Source organism: Ischnura elegans, chromosome 13, assembly GCF_921293095.1.
Source record: "Ischnura elegans chromosome 13, ioIscEleg1.1, whole genome shotgun sequence".
In the NCBI taxonomy this organism is placed as follows: Eukaryota; Metazoa; Arthropoda; class Insecta; order Odonata; family Coenagrionidae; genus Ischnura; species Ischnura elegans.
The window spans coordinates 20,851,658-20,874,106 of NC_060258.1; the positions used below are offsets into that span (position 1 = coordinate 20,851,658).

General features: G+C 35.6%; 1 protein-coding gene across 3 annotated transcripts in view; it reads right to left on the bottom strand.

The window, feature by feature from the left end:
- Window positions 1–18,408, bottom strand: part of LOC124170135 — a 254,629-nt gene extending 236,221 nt beyond the window's left edge. The window contains exons 1-4 of one of the 3 annotated variants that reach the window (XM_046548829.1): window positions 18,255–18,406; window positions 17,118–17,199; window positions 4,575–6,032; window positions 2,450–3,574 (exon numbers count right to left, since the gene is read on the bottom strand). In XM_046548829.1, the coding sequence (XP_046404785.1) occupies window positions 3,569–3,574; window positions 4,575–5,861 (1,293 nt within the window). In that variant the 5' untranslated portion in view covers window positions 5,862–6,032; window positions 17,118–17,199; window positions 18,255–18,406 and the 3' untranslated portion in view covers window positions 2,450–3,568. Of the gene's footprint in view, window positions 1–2,449; window positions 3,575–4,574; window positions 6,033–12,086; window positions 12,286–17,117; window positions 17,200–18,254 lie in introns of those variants that run through there. The other 2 variants (XM_046548830.1, XR_006867323.1) reach the window with 2 other exon arrangements.
- Between the last annotated feature and the right edge of the window lie 4,041 nt (window positions 18,409–22,449).

Sequence of the window (22,449 nt, forward strand, 5' to 3'; positions counted from 1 at the left end):
ACCCAATTATGTTAATTTATCATGAGTCATAAATAATTTTGTATGGCTTGCTTTCGATTGCATTTTCTAACATAAATTGTTTAATTAAGTGATTTCTTAAGAGTGTTCTCTCAGAAAAAACGTTGAAAGAAAGTTTATCTGTTAAATAACTATATCATTAACGCTGTTTAAAAGGTTATTTCATGCATTTAATGTGAACTTTTTATTCAAATAATTCAGTTTAATTTTAAACTTATTTTTTATTGCTACCGATTATTTTCAATTAAATGTGCCCTCTCAAATGAAGCGGTCAAAATAATCGATTTTAGGATTTTTGCAGTCTCCACAAATTTGTTTAAAGAAATACCATAGTCAATTTTTTGGCAATATTTATTAGTTTCATGTTATACAGCCTTCAAAATATTTCAGCGAGATACTTAAACAAACTTATAAAGGTATGATTTTTGGCCAGACTTTTCGATTGAAGATCACTACAAGCATTGCGATCAAGTCATGTTCATGCATTCAATGAGTATTAACTTCATTATTTAGTCTAACACTGCCTAAGTATATTCTAAAGTCTCTTTTTGACTTTGGCTCATGTAAAACAAATACTGCAAGTTACTTGGAATTTACCTTATGAGTATCCATGTACAATAAATTGAATAAATATCCATTAATCGTTTTCCATCATTAAAGTAAGCATGCAAATTAAATTTCGTTATGTTATCGCTACACCCGAACTATCCTCCAACACCAGCCCTTGAGCATACTTGGCACAAGTGAAGTCATTAAGCCATTTTTATCCATGGTAAAATATTTATACATTTTATTCATATTTCTCTTGTTGAAATAGTCTTACATATAAAAATTATCATAACCCTATTGAAAATCTCAATGGGATTTCGTTTTCCCATAGTAATTTGACAATGGGAAACGATTTTTCCTATAGGAAATTTTTATGTTCCCATAGGAAATTCAAATTTTCCTATAGGAAATTCAAATTTTCCTATAGGAACATGATTCCTATAGGAACATGATTCCTATAGGAAATTTTTTTTCCTATAGGAAAATTTGATTTTCCTATAGGAACATAACATTTCCCAATAGGAACATAATATTTTCCTATAGGAACATAAAAATTTCCTATGGGAACAAACGTTTCCCATTGTCAAATTACTATAGGAAAACGAAATCCCATAGAGATTTTCAATAGGGAATAATATAAATGAAATATATTTTTCAAGGATAGCTATAAACTTTTGCAAAACTGGATCAGTAGTAATTTTATCTGTAAATGTCAATGGTAGCATAAGATTGACCAAGATGATTTATGAACCTCACTCAATTGAAAAACCATTTTTTCAATTATATGCTATTCAACATCATTAATGTTGCATTTCAGGTAAAGGTATTCCTCACACTGCCTTTGAAAATGTTTGTTTCAACCTAATAACAGTACACAGCATGGGTTCACGAAAAATTGCAAGGAAGTTGTTTTCACAGATATGACGACGTTCAGAATCCTTGTGTATGAGAGTTAAGTCTGAGTGGTAAATGTTAAGTTAAATGAAGAATAAAACCTGGTGGTGATTCCAAGAGAAGCTTACATGCATTATTAATTGGAAAAGCAAATCTTACTGACAGGTCTTATAAGGGATAAAAATTGGCTTCATTTCTGTATTAACGTTACTTCATTTACATAAGTGTTACAAAAATCAATGCTAACTAACACTCATCCACTGATCTATGTATTCCACCTATTCATTCCGGGAGTCCAGTGAGTTACAAAAATCAGGCATGCAGTCACAATTGCATAGATATTTTGAAAAAATAAGAAATTGCTTGCAAAGTTTAAAGCACGTACATACTTAAAAGAAAAAAAGTAAAAGTGAAGATTAATCATATGAAAACGGAATAACTTAAGTAAGGATCATTTTCAATTCAACTACGAAGATTAAGCAACAATTATTATTAGAGTGAATAGTTAAGTGATTAATATTTTTACTTGGAGATGTGAAATCACTCTCCAAGATTAATATTTACAAGTTAAAAATCATAATGCAATTAACATTCAAAATATTAACCTGGCACCAGACATGACTGTGAAATCTTATAAATCCAGAAAATATAACACCACCAAACAGAATATAATGAAATTATTACAATCTACTCACACAATATGACCAACAAATCCAACCTCCTTCAGAAAACAAACAAAACATAATTAGAACCATATTTCAAGTACTCCCACGTAGCAGAGGGAATACGTATGTTGTTCAACAAAAGTTTAATTACAGACAGAACGGAATTAGTAACGTATTAAATGCTGAAAATTAAAAAGTAAAGTAACATACGGTTACATAAAATGAAATCCATGCACATATTGAACGATTTGACAAATAATTAGCCATTATAAAAAATGGAGCCTACGACTAAAAGAACTCCGAAATGAAAATGACATCAAAAAGACATTATAGAAATAGCTACATTTAATATTTATATTTACAGAGAATGTGTACAATGATAATCTATTACGCTCCATTTACTCCTACAAAACAAAGCCAGCTCTCGTTAGCATTAGGAGACATTAATCGTTGTTCATAAAAAAGCACATGCATATTCTTTTATGCAACTGAATATTGACTATATAAGAGTAATGTTGAAAATGTATACGTGCACGAATAAAGACAATAATCCTCCCTAACACAAATGATAATATGATATCGACAAAACTGAATGAAAATGGTAAATAGTCACGAACATATGGGAATGGAAATTTAAGGATTTTCGTATTATTTGATTGTGAAATTTTTAAATGTCTCCAAAAATGTAAATTATGTATAAAAAAGGAATCAAAATCTTTGTTTAGCTATAACTTAGCACAAAATTGAATTTTACGTCATAGATTTACATTATAGACCAGATGATTGAACTCTATAATATTTAACGAATACATTGAACTACATCATGTTAACCTTACAGCATCATTGCTGCAAACTACAAGGAAATGTTTTAAAAATGCATGGGCCAATCAGTGTCAAAGAAATTAACCAATAAAAAACAATATTCACTAAAGGGTAGCATAAAAAGGAGATAACAAGGCAAAATATAATTGTAATAGTTGAATTAGGGCAACTTATGTTACAAATATATAGAATTGAAGATGGCTTGAAGCAATACAACGAGAAAGATTAAATATTTAAACCAATATGGTGTGTTAATTCAAAAAACTTACAAATGCATACATGAGATGTAAAGTGTAATATTATAAAAAAATAAATATATCAGTAAAAAAATGAAATAAACTGTGACTAAATGATGTGCCCACATTATTGTAACAACACACCTCTCAAAATGTGATTACCATTCTAATAAAATCAGTACCATGTAGCAAACATGAAAACAATAAAAATACGAGTGTTTGTTAACATAAGATAAGTGTAACTATTACATGAAACACGCGAGTACTTAAGTCGACCCATTTTTACAAAAACTGAAAGGCCTCATGAAAATCTATTGAAGGTAAACGGAATATTCCTCTTCTGGACCAGCTCCATTGCATCCTTTAAAAGGAATCACGCCAAATTCATCTCTGAAAGAATAATAAACAGAAATTAATGGATGCCACCATGAAAAAAGAATGCAATAACAACCAATGTGCTAAGTCACCATTGGGTCCATATTAATAGTGGTATGAGATATTACTCCCATTCGCAGAAATTCATTGGAATAATAATAACCAATAATTATGAAATATCTTCAAATAAATCTAAGTTCCAAAAAACAATTATTTATTTTATAAGTGAAAATTATTGGATTTACTGCTCTTTCAATTTTACATGTCCATCACTAGGTTGATATATCATGGATTTGAATATTGACAATCTTCAATTTTTTGTATCATATTAACTTAAACTATGATAATTATCCATTAGAGTTTGATGGTTTTGAACAGTCACTTTTTTAAAGTAATGGCATCTTTGAGCATTTTAGAGCTATATTATGGGCTATCTTATGAAAGGATATATTCAACTTGAAATATCAGGTGATAGAACATTTTATCAAAACTTCATTCCTATGCTAAATATGTTAAAATTACAACACCTGTCCAACGAGGAATCATACTACCCATAGAACACAGAGAAAGGACATGTTTGATGAGCCTGAAGTTTGATTTCGCCTCTACAAGCGAAACATCTCCAATTAACGGCCAACTTTTGGGAAATATTGGAAAATTAAATTACGAACAAATTTATTAGTTATTCAAAACTGTGTTGATATTTAAATTTATGAATTAATTGTTGCATTGCTTGTATAGTTTTAAATGATTATTTGAATGTATTAACTGAGACAACAATATAATGAATCATCCCAAATAATTGCAAACAATGTGTATTATTCTCTTTTACACAATAGCAAGGAAAAAAGACTCCAGACTGCATTGCCTTCCAATGTACAGCAATGTATTTGCTCCATTTCTGGATATTGATTAAAAAAGGGATGACAATGGATAAAAAGGAAGTAATCGATTTTGTTTTAATATTACAGAGGAAGGGGAAGTATAAGTATGAGAAATAAAAAGTAATACTCACCCTCGCCTTGGCTAGCAGTGTTGGCATCACGTGGTTTGAATACATGGAGAAGAGGAGAGGGAAGAACTTCTGCAGTTCATCTCTTCCTTCTTTGGATCCATTTTTTGCGATTATCCAAGGGACAGCAGCTGCGAGGTGACATACTCTTGCCAATTCCGTCCCCATATCCAATGCATCATCGATCCACCAATATAATACCCATCCCCTCTTCCTAATCATCTCCTCCGCCTCCTCTACAACCCTCATCCACTCTCTCTCACGTTCCACGTCTCCCTTGCTATACGGCCTCCCCTCATTACCAAATACAAATTTCAGGGCTAATTGAAAGAGGGCCCAAGCTAAAAAAGCACATACGCTTCTCTCATCACTCTTCGCACCCAAATACACAATGTCACTCTCAAAATCACAAAATGAATAAATTTCACTCCCATTCCCCTGAGTCCCATCCAATTGCACAAACCTCTCCTTCATCCTTCCAATGCGATTAGAACCGCAGTCCACCATCACCTTCACCCGATCATCCCAACACAAATATTTTATAATACAAGCAGTGCAATCATCTAAATCATACATTCTCTCATACACTCTACGCATTTCATCCACTCCATTTCCAAACACAAAAGTAGTCTTTCGCAACATGGCGTCCACACACTCCTGTCTAGCTGCGACTGGATCCAATTGTGCTGGACTGATTGCAGCCTCCCCTCCTAATTCAAACCTTATAGAAGTAACATCTTCCACAGTCGACGTCACCGCCTCTTCCAGGCATCGCAACAATGTGTCTCGTCCACACACTTGCGTCTTGAGTTCCTCCAACGATGAGATCAGCTGGCACATTAGCGATTTCATCTCCTGCCTCAATGCGTCCACAGAGGACTTGAGGGATTCAATATCCTGATTATTCCTAGCTACGGGTGTAATGTGGTCATTGCTTCTACTGGATGATGGCTCCAGGCGGTGCATCATCGCTTGGTCCCTCCGATGAACCAATGTTACCAACTTTAGAATGAGGGAGCGGTCCATTTCTTCTGGGAAACGCCGCACCATCTCCTCGGCAGAAGAAAGTGCGTTCAATTGAGAGTCATCCTTAAGATCTGTGTCTGCCCCTCTTGCAAGCAGCTCTTCCACCCAGTCAGCCTTCCCAAGCCTCACACCAACATGCAAGAGAGTTCTTTGCCTCATGCCCCGAACATCCACATCTTCCAACATGTCCAGTAAATCTTTATGATGGAGCAATGAACCTGAATGCAATCCTATTAATAGCCTCTCCTCAACACATTCCTCCATGTTTGTAGTAGAAATGATGCTAGCCGATTTCAACGTAACAATGAAATATTTAATTGAATGTTTTATAGACTTAGCAGACAGGAAGGCACTAATGGAAACAATGCGTGGTGGCGATGGTCTGAGAGAAGTAAGACACTATCTCAGCGTTTACGAGGAAGGATGAAATAATGACTGCAAAGAAACGGAATGAATATGAAATTAATAAATAAAATAAGCAACAGTAATAATTACATAAAAACTTATATTAATACTCAAACTAGAGAATTAGCGTACGTCTGACTTGAGAAACAAGGATAAATATACTATGCAACTCAAAATATAAAGACAAATGCACAGAAGTGGTATCTATCAAAAGCCATTACACGCACTCATCATTGTCATGATTAAACTTCAAATCCTCAGCCTACCTGAGCAATCTGATTATGCAAAAAGATTTGAGGGACGGTATTTACAGGACAGAAGAAAGCGAGAGCCTTATTAACTACCAAATACAGAATAAAAAGGAAATTTCCCTTCCATTCGATTCACTACTTAGTCACATAATAATTCTGATCAGTGAAGTAACTAGAAATATGTTTTGGGGGGTTTGGATGGCAAGGGGCTCCGACCCCCCTCTGGGAATATAATTGAAAAAAAAAACACAGGCCTGGACATATATTTTGAATCACTTTGACACTAAAAATTAACTCAACGCAAATGTAGCAATTTAATTTCTGAACTGGAAAAATATTTTAAACAACTTTTTATTCTCTGAGGTTATGTGGGATTACCTGTTTTTGTGGGATTTTTTGGGTTGGCATCCCATGAAAAGGAACCCTCAACCCTCCATAGTTATGACACAACTATTATAAAAATTCATAGCTTTAGAAAAACCATGGAAACCTATAAGAGATGACTCCCTGGTGAAAACTGCTGACTAGGTTATAACGAGATCGCAAAATTTTATTAATGAATCTTAAGTTTCAATAAGCCCAAAGATAGGCGAGTTGTAAATATTCAGCCTATCCTTTTAAAAAAATAAGTGATTGTTTCCTAATTTAAAGATAAAATTGCCATAATCACCAAAATAAGCCTATTTCATTTGAAAAGTGCCTTCCCCCGATGAACTAAGGAAATCACTGCTAGAATTAGCAATAGGTAAATAAAAGATAGAAAAATTTAGGCATCGTATCAATAGGTATACATTGATCAACCACCCTTTAAATATGCATGCACTACCATCATGAAGATGTATAAATTGAAAAATATTTTTCTGAAATTATTATGGTATATCCGTCACAGTAGATGACTGATTTAGTTGTATGTGGATTAGGAAATGGTAGATCATTATCTGTGTGATATCTTTCTCTTCTCGGATTGCGAAATGGATATAATGTGATGCGTAATATGAATAGAGATAAGGGAGACATCTATGGGGAGAGGGAGGTAACATTGACGATAACTCTCACATTCCTGACATGCTCACCATGGTTACGGAGTTGTTGATAAGTCTTGTCGATTTCAGAATTCTATTTACTATCACATCGCTTAAAAGAATTTAGCTCACTGGGTTCATATCCTTACTTTTCAACTTCAGCGTAATGTTTTCAGGGTATTGGGAATGTTGCTAATTGCATTAACTGAAAGAAAACTCTAGGTCACACTACTAAGAATTGACTATACATATTCAGCCAGACATTCTCAATGTAGGTGACTCCATTTTCAGGATATATTTGTTTGAGTACCCTTTCCTTGCTGAGAAAGTTCAGTTTTTCAGCTTCTCTTACGTAATTCAATAGTAAAAATGGACTCATATGATTGAGAAAAAGCTTTTTCGAGGAACGTAACTCTCACTGAATATTGCAAAGGAAAATAATCAGAAAATCAATAAAAATATTTTCCATCATTTACTAGCGAATCGACTGTCCAAAATTGTCTCTCTTTTCATGAGCGTACCTAGCTGAGGGCTGGAGGGGGCAACTACACCCCTAAAAGCGTAAAAAAAATATAGATAAGACTGAAAGTAATATAAGATTTGGTTTGTTCCCGGCGAACAAATGAAGTCAAGTTCTCTCGGGTTTTGCACCAGGTCAGGTCCTCCATTTCTCCTTCCAACGTTTCAATGGGCAACTCGCCAATCCAATGATTGGATTCCTGAATCCCTGAAGACGATGGGCTGAGAAATGGAGTACCTGACCCGGTGAAAAACCCGAGAGAACTTCACTTCATAAGACTGAAAGGTTTGAACAAATTTTCTGTAAAAGGAAAAGATATTACAATAAGACAGGGAACTTAACTAAAAATCATATTTAATATATAATATAACTAATAAATCCATATATTAACTCACATAAAATTATAGTTGTATTCTTATGCAAATAATTATGAAAACTAATAAATCGCTCTCATGATTTTCTTAACATTTTGGTTTCACTTACCAATTCTGTGATAAAATGTTACAACTTGAACGACCACAGCTTGCCCCCTTCCCCCTAGTTTTGATCCAACGTACTGCCCTGATTTGAAAAAAAAACTGACATCAGGAACTCATAATACAAGGGCTGTTTTTTCTACCTGGGATGGGTCACGAACAGAAAACGAGGTGATTGCATAAAAATTTCATAACTAAATGTTGAGCACACATGCGGAGTTCTTACGACAAATTGGTCATGGCTGTTGACAAGCTTTAGTACTATACCATCTTCATTGCTTGTTGCTTCCAATGACTTATAATGAATGATGCCTTTGTCAATGAAGCTCATCCCCCTTTTGAAAGCACTTCCCACCAAGCCACACCTTTATTTCCGCGCAAAGATGGAAAACACATGGCACTAGGTTGACATTGCGCGGCGGTCTATCGAAAACATCCCACTTGAATTGCTAAAAACAGCTGCTGTCATTTCTTGAAGAAATAGAATACAATCTGGGAAATCGCAAAAGTCAGAATTATCTTGAACTGGTAAACAATACGCTCAGTAACTAAATCAATAGGATGTTATGTGAGCATTTAAGTTCATTACCAACACAGCCACTTTGACTGTTTTCCTGAAAATTCAGGAGAGACAAGTGAAGAACAACGCGAGAGACTTCAATCAGATATCAAAAAAATGCAAGATGGGATAATAATATGATTGCAGATTCATGACGTCTAGTGGCACTTAAAACGAGACTAAATGAACCAAGTGCAACCAGGAAAATCGTACAAAAGAAGCTTCCTCAGTGATGAATGCAGTTTTTTCTATTTTTCATTTCAATATGCTTTGATTCCGTAAGAGAGCTAGTATTTCTGTTCAATTGTTTTATGACTCCAAGATGATAGTGGGTGATTTAACAGCCCTAAAATTAAATCTAGTCAATATATATTTTGTGGGTTTTATTATTAATATGATATTCCCTCTCATATCTTCATGTTGAAGATTTTTTACATAAAAAATACGTAAGTTGACCTAAGACTCATACAACTTTGATAATATTCATGATTTATTCCAACCACATAGGAATTATACTGGAATCAGTATTTCACCAATAGGGTACCTTACTATTTCTTTTTTAATGCCTAAATCGAAAGATTATTTCTCCTGGAGTACGTACTTCATGCTTTCACATTTTTAACTTAGGATATCTATGTTTCGCGATTAAGTGAAAATTTTCAAGCAGGCAAAAATGCAACAGCTAAGTATGAATGATGGGAAAAGCCCGTGCTACCTCATTCTGGTTCAGGCTGCCACTGTGTGAGGCTACCTTGGAGCAAGGCTATGAGCACCACCATGACGCAGGCTGCTAGCAAGTATGATGTATAGTGGGACAATTGATTTATTTAAACAATTTACTCGGTCAACGAGCTAATGCATGAAAATTAAGGAGGTCATATCACAAGAAATAATACAAAAATTCTCATTTCATAATCTTGTGTAGCTTTGCATGTATGTTATAAAATATCTTTTTGGCTAAAATTTTCGTTACTTTCATGATGCGAATATTAATGCAATTCCCTTAATTATAGCAAGCTTCCTAAGAAAAGATTTGACAAATAGATTATTTAGACTTTGCAATATTTTTCTAAACATATTTCACAAAAGTAACATGTTGAAAGTTTTTGCTGACACTTCAGGGCAGGCGGGGCACACTGGGACAACTCAGATTGGGGCACAGTGGGATGCAGACTCACAGCCCAGGTACTTTGAACTTTTAATCTCCGTAATGTAAATGCACTCAAATGCTTACTTTATAAGGTTTTAGCTCTAGAATGATGCTTTTGGATTTGAAGCAAAATATTTAAATGTGACAATGTGAGGACAAAACCACATAATGACAAGAGCAAAGTCCAAAAGAAAAGTGGAGCCAAATAATTAGTGAAATAACAGTATAATATAAGTGACTAATTAGTGTGAAACCCGATCGTATGCGACAAAATGTCTAAATTTCCTGAATCCCACTACTGTTATGCTCTTTATAAAGAACAGCTTAGTCTTGGCCAGAAGAGAGCATGAGGTAGTGAGGAGAGAGTCTCATAAACATTAGTTGCTGCGAAATTTCTCCTTTCTACAGGCCAGCTCAGCAAACATTCGGTGATTTGCGTGAAAGTAAGAATAGCAGGAAATTAAAATTTATTTTTCCAGAGAAATTTGTGGTAAGAATATTTGCAGCCTATAATCTATTTAATTTAAATTATTCATTAATTGAATTCTTGAGATTCAAAGCTAATTAAATAAATTACCACCATAGTAACTGTGACTTAAAACAGCAGCACCACTGCACCATAGACTGTCTCACACGAAAAAATTAGCATCTGAGTTTGCTCAGAGAAATGGAAAGAAATACACTGTGTCCTAATTTAACGTCGTCATGCCTAACGTTGCTTCACGATAAAGTTGACCAAAAATCGAAACCCTTGATCACCTAACATTGCCAATGCTTCGCGATAATGCTGTTCAAATTATGTGTGACCAAAAATAATTAACAGCGAATAGGACGCTAGCGCATCTGATTGACGATTTTCGTTCGACAGAAAAGGTTAGCATGGTAGCTTATGTTAAGTCTTCCTCTGAGAAAATAATTATTGCCTCATTTACCCATTATTCGTATATTTTTCTGTTTCTAACCAAAAAATATGTCTACGAAAAGGAGTGACGATGCTGGCAGTTCCACGGATGTGAAGAAAAAACGGAAAACAGTGACGTTAGAACAAAAACTGAATATTAACATAAAAAACATTATTAAAATAAGTGAACAAGGTGCAACTGCTGCAGAGATTGGTCGAGTTATAGGTTATCAGACGAAGACAGTCGGGACAATATTAAAGAATGAAGTGGAAATTAAAGAATTTGGGAGAGTTGCCACTCCTCGAAGTGCCGCACATTTATCTCGCAGCAGAAGCACAATCTCAGTGGAAATGGAACGCTTGCTTACTCTTTGTTATGAGAATGAAATGCTAAAAAAACAGCCTGCAGACCCATCAAGATTTCAAAGGAAACCAATGGCAATTTATTGTGACCTCACTTAAGATTTCAGCATTCCTGAGCCTTTCACTGCCAGTCGTCAAAATGAATGGTGAAGCAGCCAGTGCTGACAGTGAGGCTGCCAATACATTTATGGAAACTTTTAGAGCAATTGTGGAGGAGGGAGGTTACCTGCCTCAACAAATATTTAACGCAGATCAAACGGGGTTATTTTGGAAGCGCTTGCCGACAAGTACCTGCATTTCAATGGAAGAGAAGACCATGTCTGGGTTCAAAATGGCCAAAGATCGATTGGGAGGAAATTCATCGGGAGATTGTAAACTTAAGCCAATGTTGGTGTACCATTCTGAGAACCCCAGGGCACTCCTCGGTTTATCTTAAGGCCGTTTGCCTCTCATATGGAAAGCCAACAAAAAAGCTTAGGTAACGCAGAATGGTTTGCAGATCATTTTTGTCCCGAGGTAAAGCGTTAAAGAAAAGAATCTAGCTTTTAAAATACTACTCCATTTGGACAATTGCCCTGGTCATCCTCCCAATCTCGAAGAATACAGTGAAAATGTAAAAGTTGGCTATTTACCGCCTAACACCACAGCACTCCTACAACCCATTCACCAGGCTGTAATAAAAACATTTTAATGTTATTACCTACGCAGGAACTTTTCGCAGGTGATGACTGCAACCAAAGATGAGTCGGGCATTACTCCTTGTGCATTTTGGAAGGCATATAATATTAAAAATGCAATAGAAAATATTGCGCATGCCAGGAATGAATTTCGAATATCAACTTTGCAAAAAGCTGAAGGAAGGTTCTTCCAGAACAAATTGTTGGTTTTGAGGATAGTGCGGAAGCCATCAAGGACGAGATTGTCAAGATTGGGAGAGACCTTGGGCTGGAAATTTCCGGGGATAAAGCGAAGGAGCTGTTGGCATCCCATGATGAGAAACTCTCAACAGAAGACCTTCTCCAGATGAAACATCAGAAGAGTCTGGAAGGGGAAGATATTGGCGAAGTCACAGTAGTGAAACAACTCACTGCGAAAGACATTAGTGAGGCTATGAAACACATTGAGTGTGCTATGAATATATTCAGAGATCGAAATCCTGACATGGAAAAGAGTGCAAAAGTGTGTCTGGCGAATGAGAGTGGTATGGCTTGCCGTAGAGAATTATGTCGAGATAAAAATAAGGCCGCCACCCAGAAAACCCTTGCTGATTACTACTTCAGGAGTGCCACTAATTCCCCCTAACCCCAACCCTCAACATCAGATCAAGACAATTAACATTTGTGTTGTTTCTTTGCTTATGCTAAGAGACAATTTGTGATGTTTTGCCATTAAAATACTTTCTAAAATTAGTTTCCATATTTCTTTTAATAATGCCTCATTCCCAACCTATTATCGTTGTGCTGTGCTGTAATTGTTATTTTGCTGAAGTGAATAATCGGCAATGAATGTTTCTCGCGACTTCCGCCAGGTTAAAGATTTCATATCAGCGTGAAAAGTGACTCTCTTTTCATCCTCTTGCGCCAGAGTCCCAGATTTTTTTCATTTTTGCCCTATAATTTATATCTTTGGCCTGGTTCAGGTGTAGGTCGCAATGTGTTTTTAAAATTAACGACTCCGATTTTTGGCCTCCTTCGATTCACATCCGGGAAATTCTGGATTCTTTACAAAGAAATGGAACGTGAGGAACCTATTTAAGCTTTTTACATTGTTTCTTAAGGGAAATACTGCATCGTTTAACGTTGTTTTGCCAAACGTCTAGTTTTTCAGGGACGAATAGACGACGTTAAATAAGGAGTCACTGTACCCGCCATTCTGCGATCAGAAAGAAATTGATGATGATGATTGGTTTTACGGTTTAATGAAGCAGAATCCTTCGATAAGCCTTTGCAAACTAGAGGCAACCATGCTGGCAAGAACCAAGGGCTTCAACAGGACAGTTATGAGTGCATTTTTTTCGATCTATCAGGTCTTCATGTGAAACACGTATTTTCCACTGGAAGTTAATACAATCATGTTGAAAGTGGTTCCTCTACTGTTCAACTCCAATGAACCGTGATTGCCCCCAAAGGTGAAAAACAAGAAGGCGAAGTTACCTCCTCTGAAAGAGGCTCCTCGATGACATTGTGTTATATTATAAATGCTCAGGTGAATACAATTCCTCCATTTTTTGATTTATCTAGAGTAAAATTCTTCCCAAAAATACTGTTCAAGTGTCCCATACGATAAGTGGGTGCTACAAAGCCTTCTGGATGGATGACTTCTAATTTATTTTTACTCGTTTTAAAACATTTCATTGATCATGCAAAATGATCTACAGAAAATTCAGCATTGCTAATTTTACACAACCATGAATAGTATATTCCTGTCAATGTTAATGAGTTAGTAAAAATGAATGAGGTGGTGCTGTTTACTTTGCCACCTCACTGCAGTCACAAACCACAGCCATTAGATAACCGTGTCATTGGCCTTTTGAAAAAATATTTAATTGAATGTGGATGGCATAGGAACGACCTCGGAGAGAGAATAACAATTTGCAACTTGGCTGAATTATTGGGTACAGCATGTAAAAAAAATCATTTACATCTAACAATATTATTTATATGTTTGGTTCAACCAGGATAGCCCTGTTAACTCAAGTATTTTTAATGACAAAGACCTTAACCAAGTCACTGTCAAAGATCAGTTTGTTGCACCATTAGAGTTTCATTTAGTACCTGAGGAAAATCTCCATAGCCCAGGACATTCCGAGGTGAAAACTTCATTTCAGAGGGCAACGTTGTCACCCCCTGAGGAAAGAAGCCCTTTCCCAAAAACTACCCACATAATATCTAAAAATACTACATAGAAGAAAAGATGAGAGATCCCAAAGGATACACCAGTTAAAGAGAGACTGGAAAATTAATGTCATCAAATAAGAGGGAGAGAAAAATAGCCAGCTCATAAGAAAAGGATGTAAAAAGAATCTAAATTGAGAATTAAAAAAAATGAAAATTACCACATTTAAGGACTAAAAAAAGGGAATACAAATGGAAGAAATAGCTACAGATTTAGAATAGAGTGACTACATTTACCAAAAATGACATTTGACAAAACTTAAGCCATTAAAATAATTAAATTTTGATGAAAAACATTGTATGCAGTGATTCAAAATTAATAAATACAAGAATACGTATTTTATAACTGCTCATGAATCTTGGATAAAAATTTCTTGATTAATATGCTCGCTTTCATGTGTGTTTTACCAATTTATGTGAATAAATTCATTTGTACCCTCAATTAATTTAAACTTTGTACTCTATCGACTAATGTCTGAATAATTCTGTCCCACTCTGCCCCAACCTAGGACACTTTTGAACAGAGAAGAAATATAAGCATTTCAACTATTTTAAGTTTCTGGTATTTTTGCAGATTTTATATACGTTTTAAAACATAGGTTTAGAACACTCTCCGAGCAAAGATGCCAATAATTCTGCGGGAATTAAAATTGAAATGATAAAACTGTCCCACTGTGCCACAGTCTCCCCTTCCATTCTTGCAGGTAGCGCTTGGCTTAAATAAGGATTATAAATACTGTATCAAGCAATGGAAACTTTCCGACCATTAGCAATTTTAAGGGGTGAATATTAAGAGATGTTTTCTGTGCCTCATGCATGCATTGGTAATCTCAGGCGATGTAGAACTCCTATCTATCTCTCTATCTCCTAAATCGTTTTTGTTGACTTTTTCTTATTTAAATCGGAGTTTACTGATATAAATCAGATTTAAATGAGATTTTTATGATTCTCCAGTCATCAAAAATTCAGTTATTTGCAAAACTAACTATTTGGGCAGCATATTGGAGAATGATCGTTTGCAGAAACAATAAGAGGCAACATACTCTAAACTTAATACAGTGGAACCTCGTTAAAGCGAGTACGGGCTATAGCGAGACCCCCGCCATTACGAGAGATAAGCCGATGCACCGTCAATTGACCCTATAATATGCATGTTAAAAAATTCGTTTTTACGAGGCCCTTTTGGTGTTGGCTCTAGCCATAGCGAGGGTTTCACCGCCCGAAAAAATTTACATCAACACTCCTTCATCTCTGTTATTGCTAGCGATCTGTTTGAAATGAAGTTAATGGAGTGCTCAGTCTCAAATGTATGTGGTAAACTGTCGTTCGATAAATAAGTAGTTAATTTTGTGATAATATTGTGGCATTAGCATTCGCGAATTCTTGATCTTCTTTTGTTCCTCGGGCGGCAGAAAGGAGTCGGCAGCATACCCGCACGTTCGTGAGTTGCATGAATAGAAAGCATTTGATGGCAGACACCATGGCCAAAAAAACAACAAACACGTCTAAGCAAGAAAATAAAAATAAAGGAGTAATATGAGAGTGTTGAAATTAATTTATCTTCCTATTCCCTTTCCACGATTTAAGAAAAACAAAAAAGCCCAAGGAATGCAGACTATGTAGAGTTATAAGAAGCTTTGTTCGGGTGGTTTTGCCCACTTTAATCTGCGGGAACTTCTGAGAAAAGGGGCTACGCCTAAGCCTAAAGCGAAGTATTTAATGATAGATTGCCAATCAGGAATTTCAAGAGTGAGGAAGGTTGATTATTTGGTTGATTTATGACTAATGCAAAGCACCAAAGCGTTATCTCTTGTCATAATTGCTGGTGATGCCGGCGGTGTAAATCCGAAGTCATGGAAGAATCACCAATAATAATACATCAATAAAATACACCAATGGAAACATTTGAGGTATTAAATAACCACGATACGATTTTATTAGTTAATTTTTGAATTTTCAGTGGAAAATACCAAAATAATAGAATGGTTACATATATGTACTGATTAAGTGCATAGAAAAACGGCTTCGTCGGTTGTGCATTGGCATAATAATTGACAAAAACATGCTTTGCATGATTTTTATTCAATACGGTGCTTATAAATTGTTTGAATAGTTAGTCGTTGTTTGAGTAAGGAAATTTAGTGATGCAAAAAAAACATCGTCTTTCGTCTGGATTTATGCTTACGTTTATCGGATAGAAACTTCTTTGTCGCCGCACCACTCCTGTTCCTGTATAATTGTTCGCAACAGGCATATTGGCTATTATTTGCTCCACCTCCGGTAAAGCGACAATTCGCTATAGTGAGTGTATACTGGTGCACCGTGGGGTGTCGTATTATCGAGGTTGCACTGTACGACATTTGGTCAATCAGGGGAGAGAACTATGGAAATGCCAATGGCATCAAATTAAAAAATACACCAGCATATTATAAAGTTGCCATTGGAAGTATCAAATGTGCTATATTATGCGGTTCTAAAGCATATGAAGTTTAGAAAAATTCTGTAATTGCAACTTTGTATGGTGCCTACGCTTAGAAGTTAAATCAGAAAATAATTTTTTTTTCAACCGATATTCTAGTATTCTAACCAAAGCCATTTTTTTAAATTCTCATGTTAAATGCATTCCTACAGTATCATATCTATTTAAGAGCAGGCATTGTGCTGATAAATGTCGATTCGTTGTATTAATTAAGAAATAAAAATCAAAATTATGCACTTACAGCTTTCTTTTCTTGACTCTTTAAAAATCAAACATAGATCACATTATGATTTAAATCACCTGATTCAAAAAATAAAAATCAAGTGATTTAAATCGCGATTTAATTCAATCAACCCTGCAAGCAGTACTGAGACACCAGTTGGGTGAGATGACTGATTTAAACACAAACGATGGCATTGCAGCGAATGGAATTTAGCAGTTTCTCACACAGGAGACGAAAAAAAAAAACAGGATTACGATAAATTAATAATAATACACACTTGCAGACTCAAGAGATACAGGAAGGGAAGTCTTTCTGCCGATTTTGTTGGAAAACCTCACGAGAATGAAAATGGATTGGACCTGGAAAGGAAATGGGAGACAGATGCAGATTAACAAATTGGCAGATGAACTGAGTACGTTTACGTCATTTCACGAACATAATGGCTATACCAGAGAAAATGGCAAAAAACGAATACATGCAGAAACTTGCTGACTACAGCCCCATCTCGGTGAATAAAAATGAAATATTGCCACAATTTCATAGAGAGAGGACAAGACCAAATGATAAAGATAGCCGAATTATTGCACATTCCACAACCTACGCGCACATGGAATTTCATTATAGTCCGAAAACATTTACCCCAGTAACAAGTCAATGTTCTACACACAACATTTACACTTTAAAACTTACACGAGACCGACAAACATCGACTGAAATAGTTGAAAATCAGACATAGAATGATGGCACAACGGGCGCAGCAATGGCATAATTTTCAATACAAATAAGGCGGTGACTGTATACTTTTGTCGAATACAAATTTTCGTCGTCTCTTCACCAAATTTAGGATTCAAAACATACTTCACATTCTAAACAAACAACGGGTTGGAGGAAGCATAGCGACGCCTATCGAATTAATTGTATACACACTACTAATCCTAATGAGGGAATGGATAATAATTAAGGGTATGATAATAATAACATATCCATTGGTCCGGATACTTTACAAGAGTTAAATATTGGACAAGTCATACATTACTGTCCATATAATTATCAACATTATAAACAATATAAATATATTAAGTCCCTGAAAATCACAAGATTATAAGTAATAGACGAAGCACATTCGACGGTGAGATTTAAAAAATCCAATTCGTAGAACACGACAAAAGTGCAACGAGTAAACGAACATACACTCGCCAACGAGGAATTATGCGTAATCTCAATGCCTAACCTAAAATGCATTCAAGATCTGAATTGCAATCATAAGATAACCTGAAGTGAGGCATACATTTAGAAAGTATTCAAATAACAAGAATCATGCTGGAAATGAGAGGTACCAAACATATCAACAGAAGTCACTGCCTTATTACATGGCAATGTTAACTCACAAAGGTAGGATGCAGATTTCAAATACCTCGTATTATAGGACGATGAATGAACTCAACAACGGGAAATAAATCAGGAAATCCGATTAAAAATATATAAGACCACGGTCACACCATCAACACCTTAATGCATACGCAAGACATAAGCACTATGCACTCGTGACACGTGGCATAATCGCATAATACCCAGAATGCCACGCAAGTCAAGACGCAAGTAGAGACGTTGCGACCATTGAAAGTTGCTACATTTCAAGAATCGCTGCGAGAGCGGCAGTTCAATGGCAGTTTGTTTCTCAGCTGGCAACGATACGCCAGTTGTGACGACAATAATTGATATACCACTATTTATAAATACATTTTAAATTTAATTATTTACTCAATTGTTATATTTATCTCTAATTTTTCGTCAAAATCAGTGCCAGGCTTATAGTAAGCCGGCAAGTGCGACTGAATAAAAAAAGTCAGTGAAATTAATATCATTAAAAAAATATCCTAGTTTACCACTACAATGGTGATATTCAGTTACAGATTTTTTTGAAGGCGACTGACTCAGTTTCTGGGAAAAGTTTTGAGCTTATTTTTAATAGGTTTATTTTTTATTGAAAAGAATGCTGTGTAATGGGACACAAAAACACATTTAACGACACCGGAATTTCCTCTTACGCCACGAAATCAGAATAGAAACAAATCACTCACACTAAAATATCACGGGAAAAGTTCTTTAAAAACACGACTGCAAGAGCCATATTTCGTTTTTGAAAAATGATGACCATAAATGTACTTTAACAATGGAACTGACAAGCCTCCAAAAGGAATTACTCTCGGTTTGAAAATGATGATAGTTTTGTCTACATTAAGTCAATATGTAGAGGAAATACATGCAAAAGTCAAGTAATATCATCTTAGAAGCCATTGCAGCGATAATATTGTTCAGGAAATAGATTCTTATTGTAGTACTTGGGAAAATGCCTCAAGTCCCTTAAGTGACGTCACAAACCACTTCATCGAGTCAAAATGGCTGGGGTGGGGTGTGGATCTATGAAATGTCCTTGGAGACCGGAGGAAGAACTGCTTCCGGTGTAAACGTTAGTTAACATTAGTCAATACGTCAATTAGTTTATTTAATCAGGCTTTGCTTGCACAAGTGTGATAATCCCGTGATATTTTAGTGTGAGTGAAAGGCATGACTATTTACCTGCTGAAATAGTAACGGACTTGGTTCGAATCGAGGTTAGTGGTTTCGTACATCTGTAGAATGTTATTGTTTATTACTGGTGTTTACTATGTGCCATCGTTGTTGTCTGAACGGAGGAACAATATAAGCCTACAGAACAATTTTAACAATAATCCCTTGAAAACGATTTTTGTTTGGAATTTGAAAGATATTTTGTATAGTTGCGACTGAACTTTTTCGTGAACTTGGTGAGAAGAAAGGTCATTCAACACCAAGGTTCTTAGAGTAAGTACCGTCTAAGAACCTTGATTCAACACTACATCGCAGGTTACCCTAATTCGAGATTAATATTTTCATGAACTTAATTGAATCACCATTGCGAAATCGATGTTTGTAACATATCCATATGATGACTAGGATATTTTGCTAATTGCTACTTTTCTTTTCAAGGGACTCATTGTCATGACAATTCCTCGAACTAAACCATCCAAACCTATGAACTTTCCATTCTATTCGGGTTTCTTCACCGCGTTTGTTGTATTTTGAAGACAACAGTTTCGCCGAAATTACAGTCGGCGTCTTCAGGTCGAAGCCATCTAACCAACGCCGCGAAAATCTTCGAACCTACATCCAAACCTATTTTCATCCAGTTTTATTTCCTTCGTGGTGTAAATAGGAACTACTACATGATCCGTAAACTGTTTTGTACATTCACGGGTCGTGTAGCATACTGTTTACGACCTCAAATATTATTTTTTTCAAGTGTTTATTATGTTACCATTTCCTTCTGTGACCTTGTATTCCATAAATGGTGGACTTTTGGTGAACAAAAAATGCCAGTCTTAACAATACAATACCACATTGTTGATGTTGTTGCTAGATTTAGTTAATTAATTCTTCATGGTACAATTATATGCCAGCCTCTCGAAAGCCTCAATGAATACCAACTTCTTGGTGGGCTGAAATAGGCTTAATGCTTAAAATCACGCACGACTGGCATATTTAAGTAATAGAAAATATGATTCTCGGAAGAGAAAGTGGTAAGATTTAGTGTTGTACTATTTCAAAGTAAGAAAATATGTTTCTGTGAGTGGTAGTTAATTTAATGTTTGAATACACCACCTGTAGAAAGTTTCAAAATTGTTCCAAAAGTTATGAAATTGACTTTATAAATAATATCAGTCAATTGATGTAGGAGGGCATAGCACGAAACTTATTAGGTATTGAGTATGAATTTTGAGTTGATAGCTACATTTTCCTTTCCTTGATTACTCTGTCAACGTTGTAATTGATTTTTTTCCGGCGTACAATTGTTCAATAGAACTAATCAGTGTTATCGAACCAGTTACCTTACTGATGCCTCTGTCTATTTTCTATTTTGTGTAACTATCACTACGTTACCTCTAACGTCTATTCATACTGATGTTTGCTTATACTTGTGGCGTTTTGTGAATGAATCAGATAATGTGCCAAGTGTTAAAAATCTGCTGCAGCATTGAGCAAAGACACTTTAGATCGAGCATTGACTCAATCGTTGATTTAGTCTTGAAACAATTGTCCCAGAGGAATACTTTCAGACCGTGTCACTCAGACACATGTTTTTAGTGGTGATGTTCTTTCGACCCGCGAAGTAGCCTTGAATTTCTAAATCTCTAGGCACAACTTAATTAGTTACAGATGACAGTTGAGGTATAATATGTAGGTGAAACTTGTCATGAGTCATTCAAACCAATGCAATTTGGATTAAAATTTTATCCCAGTGCAATTCCTCTAAAATTCAATCAGGCCCCTTTGAAAACTGTGGCATGAACACCTGGGATTTTGTTTAAAATTTGTGTGTGTGGTAGAACCTTTAATTTATTCCAAATTCGGTCAATTTAGATTTTCAAAGAACCTTTTTATCAAGAAATAGACTTCCAAGTAACACCCAAAAAATGGCCATTGTAGAAATTGTGGGGAAAAATCAATTTTATAATGTTTTTAATGCGGTAGTTGTAATATGGAGACTGGAATTTTGAAAATGTCTTTCTTCTGCATTGGTTTGTTATCTTCTGTTAAATTGCAAGACATTTTTTAATAAAGTTGATTGGGAAGCAACCAAGCAACCATGGCGAGTGATTAAAGTACAATTGTTGGGTAGTGTTACATATTCTAATGGCTTTTTTTTCCTTAATTAACTCCAATATTGTTGATTTTTATTTAATAGTACTGTTTAGTGCAAAAATTATGCATAGTCAAGAGGGGGAACATCTCATTGAAGCCATTTTCGGAAACCAACAATATCAGCTGAAATATAATGTTATGTGTCTTAGCTCTTGGAGTCCTAAGTGGCCGTCGGTGATATGCTAAGTGTCAGTGTAGGTAAATTCCACCCACACTCGAAAGGGGAGGGGTTGAGGAATAATTTCATTCTGGTTTACTGACTCTCTCAGAGTAGGTGGCGACGGACAGCTACTCGCTGGCTCATATACCAGGTCATGACTGAGTTTCAGGGGAGGGTTAGAAATAGGACAGGATGATGAAAGATAAATAAAATGTAGGAAGTATGTAGAACAAACGGAAAATACTCAGGCTCTCTCACCATCCTTGAATGTCGCAACCCAAGTGACGGAGTCTGACTCCTCAAAATTCCCAAAGCGAGTGTTTACCTGTCGTGAAGTAACTAAAATAAAAGAAAAGCTGCTCGCTATCTACTGCCAGCATAAGAACGTCGCAATAACAGAAACAATGAAGGCGAGGGGGGACAATATCTTTTGCTTCTTATATTTTATGATTTTTTAAAAATTTCATTGCCTTTTTCTCAACTGATAGATTGCAGTTACGTTCCACCCATAAATTCTCGTCCACCCCTAATTGAAACAATTGCCTTCAATGAAGTTGTCTGTATTGATGCCCAGGGGTGGTCTGCCCAGATCAGCTGTTCCGCAATCTTTGAGGGCCCTGCGCTTAGGTGGGCCCCCACAATACTCGCGTCTATCGTGAAGCGTATGTGAAAGGTTCATTGAAAAGGAATGAGATTTTTTGGACCAGTCTCTTAGCACTCATAAAAT